This window comes from Montipora foliosa, chromosome 12, assembly GCF_036669935.1.
Source record: "Montipora foliosa isolate CH-2021 chromosome 12, ASM3666993v2, whole genome shotgun sequence".
Taxonomy (NCBI): Eukaryota; Metazoa; Cnidaria; class Anthozoa; order Scleractinia; family Acroporidae; genus Montipora; species Montipora foliosa.
Window position 1 is genome coordinate 35,762,718 of NC_090880.1, and position 12,699 is coordinate 35,775,416.

Here is a 12,699-nt window from a genome sequence, read left to right on the forward strand (position 1 = left end):
GTTTGAACCCGTGACCTCGCGATTCCGGTGCGACGCTCTAACCAACTGAGCTATGAAGCCACTGACGTTGAGTGCTGGTCATTTGTGGGTTCCAATGTTCCTGTAAGGAATGAATCAACGATGAAATGATAACTGCGAGGATCATAGCTTCACTTGATTTCATAGATGATCCATTTCATATGTCATTTCATCGTTGATTCATTCCTTACGGAAACATTGGAACCCACAAATGACCAGCTCCCAACATCAGTTGGTTAGAGCGTCGCACCGGTATCGCGAGGCCACGGGTTCAAACCCCGTCGAAGTCCTGAAATTTTCAGGCTTCCTTACGCAATTGCAAAAATTGCGTTCATAACTGCGAGGATTATAGCTTCACTTGAAATTGAGTGCCTCTACAGACCAGAAACTGAGGATTTTTTCTGACAACCATTTTCGTCGACAACAAATTAGGTTCTAACAGTGAGGAAAATTCAATAGTAGCTAAGCAAAAGCGTAGAAGCTCCGGACCTTAAGTAATAATTCTCTTTTTCTTAAAAGACACTGACCAGTCATAACGGCGGCAGTAAAAATCAGTTGCCTACACCGTGTATGAATACGCCGTAATGCCTACATTGCTCAAAATGTCGCGGGCTCAACTGACGTGAGGGCAAAAACTAATAACAGCGTACACAAGCTTCCTCCAGCTGATAATTTATTTCATATTTTCTCTTTAACTTATCTTCGTATTTACAGCTTTCCAACAACATCCATAAAGCAATGTATCATCACTAATAACTGAAGATGATTTATTAGAGAAATGAGGAAAAATAACATTTGACTCAACCGACGAAAAGCGGATGTTATAAATATTGTAAAATTGTTGTAAAAATCAAATTCGACTAATATCTTCTTTAATAAGATCAAAAAAACAAAATTCTCAAAACCCAAAAGGAAGAAACTCTCATGGCCGTTCAGGTTTGATTTAACTGAAGCAATTGGTTAAAAGTGACGCCCTAAGTAACATTTAATAATGAGTCCATGTATCAGTTGTGCGTAAAATCGAATCATGATGAATTTGAAAAGAACGAGAGAGGAGGCATCAAGGGTTCTCAAAGAGCAGCCAAAGCAATCTCGTTCCCAGGGTCTCCTTTGTCAAAGGAGGCAAGGAAGGGAAATCCTGGGAACGAAATTGCAGCCCAATTAAAAACTGTAGCTTTGCACGCCTGTACATCGTCACCCCGACGCCTAGTCCAATTATTCCGCTTCCACTCCCGATACTCAATAGTCCCTTACACACGACTTTTAGAATTTAAAGGAACGACCACCCTTGAAAACATGCCATGAATAGAGCGATTTCCGACCAGAAAACAATTAAAAAGACGGTATGAAAAAAAAACTAAAGAATACTGAAACAAAAATTTGCTTTTGAGACAATATATTACGGTCAAGAAGCTTCTCACTGCTAAAAAGCAAGCTCGTTACGACCCTAGATGTGCGCCCCTCGTACTAACACTTCCTGTCCTTCCCCTATCGGGATCAGATTGCGGCTGAGCCAACATGGGTGTACTACGGGAAATTCGCTCCGATGCTGACAGCTTGGCATGATGGGCTAGGTTGTCACGTGATGATGAACGCTGGAGTCGTGTACCACTGCCTCCCATCTTTTCCATCAGTTTCTGGCCGCGGCTGCTGAGGGTTCGCTTGAGGCGCGAAAACGTTTTTTCCCGCTTTCCGTTCTTCTTGTCATCGGTCGCATCTTCTTTTTCGGATTCGATGGACGTTTTACTGCTGCTGCCATTGAGTGACGATGCTGACGAAGCCACGCTAACGCCGGCCGCGGAAAATGAAGAGCTGCCACCAACATCTTCCGCAAGAAGCTGTGCCACTTTGGTTTGACGAACAACGTCAAGAGCCTATGAATGGAAACATGAAAGCCACTTATTACAGCTGACCAATTTTTTTTTTCTTGAGCGCATTTCAGCAACCACCCCCGCCATTTCTGTGAATATGAATATGACTTCCGGTTTTCCCAACAAAAGCGCGCATGTCATACAAAATGAAAAACCTGAACCAAAAAACGCAACAATAATTCGAAGATCGAAGATAGAAGCACAAAAACTTTAGTGCTTACCTCAAATGGAAAGTACTGCGAAAATGTGCATAGAATGTATAACTTGGACAGACAACCACGCTAACCGCTAAATCAGACACAAGATTCACTCGCGCTACCTTCAGTTTTTTATACAATTTAGGCATCAAAGATTGATGTTTACGGTTCTCATTATGCAATATGTTTCCAGCTTTCGACGAAAAAAAATACTTTCGAGTTGTGACCGTGTAAACTTAAGTAGTGATGGAAGTTCCAAAAATAAACATAGCGTCCGAATTCCTTTTTTGTGGTTGTGCACAGAAACGTCTTCTTAAATGTTCAAAACCTGTCCTCACACAACAATTTTTTGCGGTTTGGGCGGGTTTTCAAGAAATGCCTGATACCAAATATCTCTATTTGGAGCTCGTTTATGGCAAACGTCAGCCCGTTTTACTATCAGCAACACCAATTGTGCAAAAACTACGAAGACTAATGGGCCACTTCCGAGTTGCTGTTAGTCTCGGTTTCGAAGTGAGTCTTGGTGCTCAACTATTGAAAGGGAAATGAGTTTGATTTGCATAAGAATTCGCAACTCATTTACATTTGAATGGTTGTGCATCAGGACTCGTTTTGAAAATGAGACATGCAGCAACTCGGAAATGGGCTATTGTTGTATGCCGAGAAGCTGCCTGTCGTTAGCCAATCATCGATCGTGAACCAAAACATAATTATTGTCAGCCAGTCGCGTACATACGTTCTGCCGAGACCGCAGCGCACACTCCTCTAGGGTCTCCGCTGCTTCAAACTTGCCCTGCCTGCGGTACAAAGCACCCAGATTCCTGAGGGTTGTAGTGACAGTAGGACTATCGACTTTTGCTGCCTTGTGCCAGCCACCATATTCACCATATGGGGCGTTATCCTTCCCGCGCTTTCCATCATCCTCCAGGGAAGACTCAGTACCAGGTCCAAATTCGCGCTCGTGAGCTCTTGTGAGAACCTGACGAAAAAGAGAAAAAGCAGGAAACAACAACTTCACTTCTGTAACCTTTGCTGTTGTTATTGAATCTACCTTCTCAAGCTCATTAATAATTCATAAGCCAAAAACAAAAGAAATCACTACCGTGAAGGAAGTTTGGATATGTGGTCTTAATTAGCATAAACTTTCGCCAACTTTGATCCCAAATATCTCTTAAAAATACTGATTCCTTTGAGAAGCAATATCTTTTCCAGTGCTTCATCAGATATCCAACCACCTCGAAATCGGTTCAAAAACTCGGCCTTCAGCCTCGTTTTTCAACTAGCTTCTCGGTGTTTGCATATCCGATGAAACACTCCTTCTCGTGTTTGATATATTACATAAACAATTACTACATAGACGACTTAATTGCCCCCAGGAGAAGACAAATGATTGCTTCCAAAGTTATTTAAATCATACCTACCTGTTTGTACAGTGTTTCAGCAGCTTTGTATTTCCCTTGTTTTAAATACGCCGATGCCTGTATAAGTTGAAGAAAGAGTATTTCAATTCTCAGTGTAGAGACCGATCACGTGCAACACGCAACACTTGAGTTTTTACGACGAGTAAAAGTTTGATTGATTGCCATTTTCATTGAGATTTCTGAAGTCTGACTTCTTGACAGTTGTTGTTATTTCAATTTTTTCGAAGCTTTTGAGTTTAAATCGTTAATTCATGACAAGCTTTATAAAAAGAACGATTTCCAAATTTTACATGCAGATGAAAAGGTCAAACAATTTGAAGCTCCCGCTTCGTTAAATTTCAAATTCTTACCAAGTTGTTTTTCGTCTTTGCAACGTTAGGATCATCTGGACCAAGTTTTGTGGTGTAAATTTCCAAAGCTCGCTGGTAATACTGCTCAACCTACAAGGCGGAAAACACAATTTTTAACATGAAAAAGAATTAAAAGCAAGGCGAACACACCATACCACCAAACCTAGTGTGGCCATCACGTCACGCATGTCCACAACCATTTCACCTGGTTCATTGGCAGCCATGGACAGCCAACTTACTAGGCGGTGTTTTACCGCTCCACATAGCAAATGTGGTGAGCTGGGTTCGGAACGAGGTATGCGTGGAACTGCATAGTCGTTCTCCCACAGCAAGCCTGTGGGAAAGCCTGGTGGAACCATAGTATGTTTTTGAACAATATCTTTAACCAGTTTTCGCTGCCGCAGGAATGAGACTGAAGGGAACGAACGATGCAACTCTCTAATCGGGAGAAGAAAACATTTTTCTTCGAAACGCAAGGGATTGTGGTCAATCGCGCAAGGAATTGTGGTTATGAGGAAATGGGGGAATGAAGATGCGCGGTATGATCTTGTTAGCCTCCGTCCACACGAATCCGTTTTCACTTGAAAACGCAACTTTTTCTTTACGGATACGGCTTCTGTCCACACGTATCCAATGAAAACGATCACTGAAAACTGAAAACGAAACTTTCCAACAACGGTTTCCAGAGTGGAACGTTTTGAAAACGCTGTTTTCGCGTATACGTGTGGACGGACAAAAACGGATTTTTACGAAAACGCGACGTCACACTACCAGTTCCAATCCACTCTGCAACGAATACGGTTACGTGTTGACGGGGCCTTGGACAGAGGTGATCTGTTTTTCATTTCTCCTTACCATTCAAATGTAAATGAGTTGCGAATTCTTATGCAAATCAAACTCATTTCCCTTTCAATAGTTGAGCACCAAAACTCACTTCGAAACCGAGACTAACAGCAACTCGGAAGTGGCCCATTAAAATTGTCGTATTCTAACTTATTTCTGTCTTCGTAGTTTTTGCACAATTGGTGTTGCTGATAGTAAAACGAGCTGACGTTTGCCATAAACGAGCTCCAAATAGAGATATTTGGTATCAGGCATTTCTTGAGAACCCGCGCAAACCGCATAAAATTGTTGTGTGAGGACAGGTTTTGAACATTTTAGAAGATGTTTCTGTGCACAACCACAAAAAAGGAATTCGGACGCTATTTTTATTTTTGGTACTTCCATCACTACATGATTTTCACCCACGTGACTTGACGGCCATTTTGGTGTACAAAACAATAGAAAATATTTGCGCAGAGTTTGCATAAAAATAGAAGGTCATCTCAAACTTTAAAACGTGACTCGAAGCTCGCGGCTATCCTAAAAAAACTAATAGATCGACGGCACATTAAAAAAGTCTCTGTTTACGAGCCAGAAGGCCCATCAGGCCGGCCCTGATCTCCAGTTTCATTAGCATGAAGCGACTAGGAGTATTTCTACTCCCCCCTGGATGGAATGCTAGTCCATCGCAGGGTTACCCCAAAATTTCGCCGGTACCCATTTAAACACCTGGGGTGGAGAGAGGCACCGTGAGAGTAAAGTGTCTTGCCCAAGAACACACACAATGTCCCCAGCCATGCCCCGAACCCGGATCACTCGATCCGGAGACGAGCACTCTAACCATGAGGCCACCGCGCCTCCCACGATGCCACATTATCTCAAGTAATGTTTTTCGGAAGGCAATCAGCATTAAGAAAACAAACATACAAGACTCACAAGAGAATAAGTGACCTTATTAAAACAAATCTTGATGCACGAATGGAATTTAATACACCATCAGCCAATGCTGAAAAACATTTACAAAAGGCCTCCTATGATATCACCCAGAACTGAGAGGGAAATCACTTGAAGACATACTCGTAAGAGCAAAACTTTGAAGGCACATATTACAACGTCGCAACCGCATAGACATGTAGGGAAGTCAGAGCAGGTCTGTCATGATCTTCTTTTTCCTATTTGGGGGAGAGAACTACTGCTGGAAATACGTCTGGGTTCGCAGGCTACCATGTGGTCCACCAATACAGAGGCCGGTAATCAACGAAAACATCTGGAGTTCACTTTGTGATGAAAGCGCTTACGTTTCGCTCACGAGATAAAATACATGTGTATGAACACATCTCATAATGTACTTGAAAGGCTAAAACTGCTGAGATTATTAGGGACAGCCATGTTTTTCAACCAAACAACTTTGTATCATGGTGTCACGCAAGTTGACAATTCGGAAATTCAAAATGCTGTATTTTCGAAACGAAAGACGTCACGGAACTGGAAACTTGAAAAATAATTTATTTCTATGTCATCTTCAAGGGGACAGCTATTCTTAGAGTTATTTTCATAGAGTTATGTCGCAGAGTTAGAGTTAAGTTTCCAAACTCCTCAGCCAACATTCATAAAAGCTAACCTTAGGCCTAAGGTTAGCTTTTATGCATGTTTAGGATACTTTCTGTATTTCTGAATTCAGGATTTAGGCCTTCCAAAATCTTGAATTCAGGAAACTTAACTCTAACTCTAATGTCATAACTCTATGAAAATAACTCTATTGCTAATTAACCTCCATCTTCAACCTCCTTCAGATAAAAATTCAGAAGACCTTGCCATTTTGGTTTTTAGAATTTGATGACGTCACTGTGAAAACCATCTATTGTTTTTTTTTTCTTTCTTCTCTCGAGTGGGGTCCAGAAGGAGGTCCAGTGGTGGTCCACGTTTGGTACCGTCCCTTCTCAAGACCTATCAAAATCTCCCTTCATTTCCACGCACGAACAGTCGTTAAATTACCGCAAGAATAATTGAACATCTCCCTTCCCCTCGGCAGCATTTCTATCATTTATGTAAACTAGTTAGTTGTTTAATTCCAATAATTTCAGGGTTCAGGTGCATTACCTCGTCATACTTTCCTTGATTCTGACACAGCAACGCCAAATTATTCAATTGTTTGGCTACATCAGGATGATCTTTCCCCAAAACCTGCGAAACAATAAAGGATTTGTGATTGTATGGAATGCAGTCTCTTAAAAAGCGCGAGTGTTGCCCGAGGCGAAGAATTTTCGATCCTCGCCGGGTCGAACGCACCAATCACTGTTTACAGTTTTCACAGCCAATGATATCAGCCGACCAATAACATCACGACTTAGTAGACCAATCACGTGTTTATACCATCTAATGACGTTACGCGAAAATGACTCTGAAGATGACTTCCGCTCAGGTTGTCAAACGTCAGTCAATGTGACCTTAAACAGTCCTTCTCAGTGCGAGGCCTGGAAATACGTCAGCGGGAGCGGAAATTTATCTGAACAATCTTTGGTGCAAATGACTACGATTGGTCTTTTGCTTTCGTTCCGGAAGTGGTAATAGGCCATTTTCGAAATATCAATGTTGAGCTTGATAGTGAGGCCGTGAGGACAAAAAACAACAGAAAACAAGCTGCAACGAATGTGAAAAGATGTTAGCATATCATCCACTTTCCTTTGTCTTTGTCTTTGTCCTCCAAACCTCTCTTTCAAGCTGAATTTTAATATAGTGAAAGTGGCCTACTGGCCGCAACACTTCTTAAATTAAAGAAAGGCCCATACAGAAAAAAGGAGATTGGAATACATGCCAATGATATACCTTTTCTCTTATCTCCAATGCTCGCTTACAGAGCGGTTCAGCTTCTTTGTATTTTCCCCTTTTGCCATAAAGGACTGCCAAGTTGTTGAGAGTTGCGGCTACCTGAAAGCAATGTAAATACAACAGTAACATTTCATTTTTGGTCGTGTGGACAAGAGCCTCCCAAAATGTTGCCTACATTGCTGAGACCCTTCTTGCGCAACTGAAAAAAAGTTTGAATCAACAGCTGAAGCTATTTTGGGAAAAAAAAATGATGATCTGTGGAAACACAGCTTAGGTAGTAGACTGTCAACACCTTGACGTCTAACTGACGCGCACCAGACATCTTCACAAGTACCGGAAGAGTTTCGAATCAAACCACCTTCAAGCCTACAATGTTTCATTAATAATAGTTCGCTTCAAAAAGAGAAGCCTTAACCGACTAAGCCGTTCCGCGAGATTTCTCGTGCGGATTTACAGGGGACCGTACTAAGTAAGCGCTTTTTCACATCACATCCATAGTTCGCAACGAAAAGTGCTAACGAGTGAAGAGAGCGAGAAAACAATGAACAGATTTTAATGTTTACTTAGCGTCAGTTAAGTAAGCCCGCAAGTTACGAAGATTCTTCTTTTTTGGTACATCCCATCGTGGGGGTAGAAATACACAAGAAATTGCCTCCCCCGGGATCCACGGTGCAACAGCAACAAACAAAAGGAGTAAATTCCTTCAAGGAAGATTTTCAACCAAAACTTCCTTTGATGCTATTTTTTCGAAAGTTGTTTTGACCGCGCTCTTACACTGTACATACACGAATGTGAACTGACCAACTGGTCAAGGAGTTTACACGGGAATTTTGCCGACGCATGTGTGCGTCAAACGGTAAGAGCAAAGAAATGTCCCAAACGGCCAGCTGGTGTTGGATGAAACGATCAGCGAGTATTAAAAACGTGTCACAAGCACGTCATATTTGGACCCTTGACCTCTGGAATGAAACGGACTGTCGCCTTTTAATATCTCCATAAAAGGACAGCAGACCCAAAGTCAGCAGACACTTCAACAGAGCTGCGTGTTTAAATTTCGCCTTCTTTCCGCGCAAATAAGCGTCTCTTCAACCGTTACAATGAAATTTGTTGCTCTTGTTGAAACCTTTAAGAATTACCAAAATGATCCAAAATTCAAAGACGAAAATCGCGTCGAAACTGGAGGATGTAAGAGGAAAAATTTATATTGGAGACGTATTCGCTTCAGGGCAAACCTTTTTTCGGTTTGTCAGGCTCTACTGCACATCAAACAAACTCTTCGGTCTGCGCAACATAAAAGACAATCAACGTGGAATCAGTGACTGCACATAAATCTTTTTGCTCCACCTCTTTGCTCTGCAGGTAAGAAAGGCAAGCTATCTTGTAGATTCAACGACGCCAAGACGAACATAGAGAGGACAAGGAGAATTATGAGAGATATCAAACTCGAAAATGGCAGTCGTTTAATATTACTCACAGCTGGGTGATCTTCGCCAAGTGTCTTCTCGCGGATGGTCAGTGCGTCATGAAGAAGGTTGGCAGCTTCTTTGTACTTGTTTTGGTCCCTGAAAAGACAGGTAAGGCAAACTTGAATATTAATGTTAATACAAAAGGAGCCGAGAAATTACCGCTTCAGTAACAGTAACACCCAAACCTTATTCACCGTCAAGGCCGAGAAAAACTTCCTTTCCGCAAGGTTTTAACCATAAATAAACTGAAAAGTTTATTGCTTTGTTCAACACTGATATCACAAAACGTATTTTGATTTTAATTGTGTGGCACGATTGTAAATTCCCAACAGAGTCTTTTTCGATCACGTAAGGAGACACTGCTGTGGGTAACAAACATGGCGTGATATCACCACTACAAGATGTCACATCTGTTTCAAGTGTTCAGCAAATTATACTTGTGACTTGATTAGCGCTTCTTTTAAAGTATATACAAGTTAAAGTAAATTGAAATATTTGGTTATTCTAAAAAGAAAGGGCGAATATTCGTGAAAGCTGAAACTGTCATGTGATCCACATCAACTTTCGACATCTTAAGAAATTTGACCTAACATCAGTTAATAAACACAAATCGAAAATAAATTGTTGAAGTCAAATAACAGAAGGGATAAACTCCCGATAAACTGCCACTACTGTGTTCTTATATCGGCATTCTTTGAAGAATGAAGCATGTAATCATAAAGTGAAGAACGAGGTTTATAACAACAAGAAATGGGAAAACACACTTAAGTGATAAAGAAATGACATGAGGGCTTGACGTTTCAACATTTGAATGAAGCGCCAAAGTACGAATATAAGAAGGAGAGCACAAGAAAGAACAGCTTTCCAAGAAAGTCTGGCACAGCAGCTGCGATTTGCATATGCACACTCCAAGAATTTCTCAACCAAAAACTCAATAGTCAGAACCACCGTTCACTGCATGATGAGCAGCTCCACAGGAAAGTAGGGCCCGTTAGCTTTCATTTGAATGGTCACACGTTATATACCGACCACACACTCAAATAATTAATAAGCGCGAGGAAATCAGGTGTCATCTCGGGGTCTTCTACAAAAGGCAAATATTCTATTTGAAGCATTAAAGCGATCTGCCCTTAGGCAGCAGTCAGCACCACAAAGAGAGTATTGTCAACTAGTTTCCATTTCAAAGTCAACAAATCCAACCTTTCCTCCCTCATCAAAATCAACTCAGATACCCTTGTGCGGGGAAAACCTCTAGTATTTCTCCCTTTCATTGTATTGAATGAATAAAATTGGTATCATTACTATTATTATTATTATTATTATCATTATTATTATCATTATTATTACCTACAAATCACGATTAATATTACTGCAGCATACTACTGCTAGAGAGGTTTCCATTTAATTGTTCTTCCAATGACTTCCATCCAATATCAAGTGTATCATTCATTCTACAGGCTTCATTACTTGTGTCACACTTGACTGGCTGCACAATTGTTTTTTTTCCTCATTATATTTATGGAAAGACCATTGCCACAAACAAAGCACTCAAGTTGTCAATCTAATTCCCAAACAGTTCACTGTTCAGAAATGGTTACTGATTGATTACTTTACGGTTTCTCGTTAAAGTCTGAACAAAGTTGATAAATAGAGCCTCAAAAAAAAGGACTAATGTATTTTTGAACAGCTTTTTTTCACCAACGTATACCAATGGGTATCACGCTCGATCGATTGTACGAGGTGTTTCCCATAACATTTAAGTCAACTGCACCCACAGGCAAAGGATTTATTAACATGTTTATGTATTCAAACGGTTTTATTTCGCAAATATTTAGTAGACCTCACTCGAATTACCTTCATTTGAACAAAAAAAAAAAAAAGAAACTGTAAAGCTTGTTGAAGTTCAAAACAGGTTCATATCGGTGAATAAAATTAATTCTTTTTACCTCAAGCGTGATTGCAGTGGAACATAGAAGACGATGGAATGCTTTAGTAAAATTTTACCAAAGGAAAGAACTATACCACAATCCTGCAATCTCAATGACTCATGCATATTCATTTACAAAGTGACAGAGAGTGGGCGGTAAAAAAGCAGGCCTTTTGGAAATACTAATTTATTAATGAACATTTACATCGTACAATCAAAAGAGAAAAATAGGAGGGAAGGGGTCTTTCTGTTATTATCAAAACAAGATCGTTGGATATGGCAATTCTAGAGTTTTGATTGGCTTAGCCATCACGGTATATCGTTGCTCATATCATGCACTAGTGGACATGACAGGCAGATCAACTTAACTCGAAATCGGAAGCTCTGAGGTCAGACTCCCGCGGTACAATCGGATTGATTTTTTTTTCCCGAGAATTCCCGACTGGCTATTAAAACACAGATGGCTCACTAAAGATAACTGCGAAAGAAGGCTAACAAGATTGCACTAACCTTTCCACCGTTTTTACAAACTAAAATAGTCATGAGCCTCGTCGACCCTATCGACACAAGAAAACTTTAAAATATAATTGCTTAATAGCAAAAATGCCAATAATTGTCAAAGCATGTTGCTAAGAAGAAAGGGCAATATGTTCCCAACAGTTATGGAACAAAAAAGTTAAGTTATTCATTATGAGTTTTTAACACGCCATAGAGGTAAAGTACGGATTACTCCTTGTCTAAAGCAAGACTGAAACCTTGGTTCCAGGATCCAAAGAAGGCTCGTGTTTTTAACCGGAACACATTACGTAGGGTTACCCTTCCTCCGGAATTTAACTTTTTTTTACTAGACAGACAGGCGCTCCGTACGCAATTAGCATGTACAATTGGCACTTGGTATGCAAAGAATGACTAACTACACAACCATAATTTTTGGTCATTTCAGGAAACCTTTTACCACGCAGAATCTTAAACTCGTTTGTTTTCTTTTGTTATGCCGCGGTGATATCAATGGCTATTGATTTTTAATGGACTTTGTCTAGCTTGCCGTCAAAGTTCAATAGCGCGCAACGTTATTTGTCTTCAAACGATAACCTTGGGCTCAAGTCGCCTTATGCATTAGTCTGTACCTTGGATTATGCTCAATAACCGCTTTACCCTAGAGAACCTATTAAAGCATTTTAATCCCACAGGAGTGTTTTTCATGTTCAAAATAAAATTAAAATACATAGTTATGGGGTAGTACATTCCAATGACAGAAAAGGATCTCCGACATGTCTGCATAATAAAGTACATCTTTAATTCCCAAGGGAATTGTAAAATTTGCTTAAATCTCCATCACTCTAATGGTAATAGAATACCCTCATTGATGTATTACTTGGTGCTGTGCAATACTGCTGACATCAAAGTTAAAGCTGTAAATATCTTTAGTAGAATAATATTATATTTGTTTCAGATTTTACCACTCCGACTACCGTTTTGCAAACACAACACTTTTCGAGCGCGTTTACCTATAATTTCATGCCATTTCCCTTAGCCTAGATGAGGAGGATTATGACTTATTCGTGTGGAATGAATTTCAAATGCGTTAGTACATTACGAGGATTTGACCGACAGAAGTACAAAATTTAGGCCTCACGTATTTTTCAGTAGATGTTTTCTGTGCTCAAATTACAAATCTCATTGGGAAAGCTTTCACTTGGGCTAAAGTCTCTTTTTGAGCAAACTGGAAAGTCTTAACCGACATTAACCTTTCCCTTAGAGTTCAGCTCGACCGAAGAGCAAAAACCTTCACCTGAGA

The 12,699-nt window shown here is 40.4% G+C and overlaps 1 protein-coding gene and 1 long non-coding RNA gene across 3 annotated transcripts in view; one reads left to right on the forward strand and one right to left on the reverse strand.

Moving 5' to 3' along the window:
• Nucleotides 1–632: 632 nt before the first annotated feature.
• Nucleotides 633–12,699, reverse strand: part of LOC137978998 (kinesin light chain 1-like) — a 23,249-nt gene continuing 11,182 nt past the window's right edge. The window contains exons 6-12 of one of the 2 annotated variants that reach the window (XM_068826141.1): nt 8,983–9,070; nt 7,506–7,607; nt 6,780–6,863; nt 3,858–3,947; nt 3,508–3,564; nt 2,823–3,065; nt 633–1,892 (exon numbers count right to left, since the gene is read on the reverse strand). In XM_068826141.1, coding sequence (XP_068682242.1) covers nt 1,458–1,892; nt 2,823–3,065; nt 3,508–3,564; nt 3,858–3,947; nt 6,780–6,863; nt 7,506–7,607; nt 8,983–9,070 — 1,099 coding nt within the window. In that variant the 3' untranslated portion in view covers nt 633–1,457. Of the gene's footprint in view, nt 1,893–2,818; nt 3,066–3,507; nt 3,565–3,857; nt 3,948–6,779; nt 6,864–7,505; nt 7,608–8,982; nt 9,071–12,699 lie in introns of both variants that reach the window. The other variant, XM_068826142.1, reaches the window with a different exon arrangement.
• Nucleotides 7,637–12,699, forward strand: part of LOC137979002 (uncharacterized) — an 8,606-nt gene continuing 3,543 nt past the window's right edge. Inside the window, exon 1 of the long non-coding RNA XR_011118248.1 lies at nt 7,637–9,082. This is a non-coding gene — a long non-coding RNA (uncharacterized lncRNA). The remainder of the gene's footprint in view (nt 9,083–12,699) is intronic.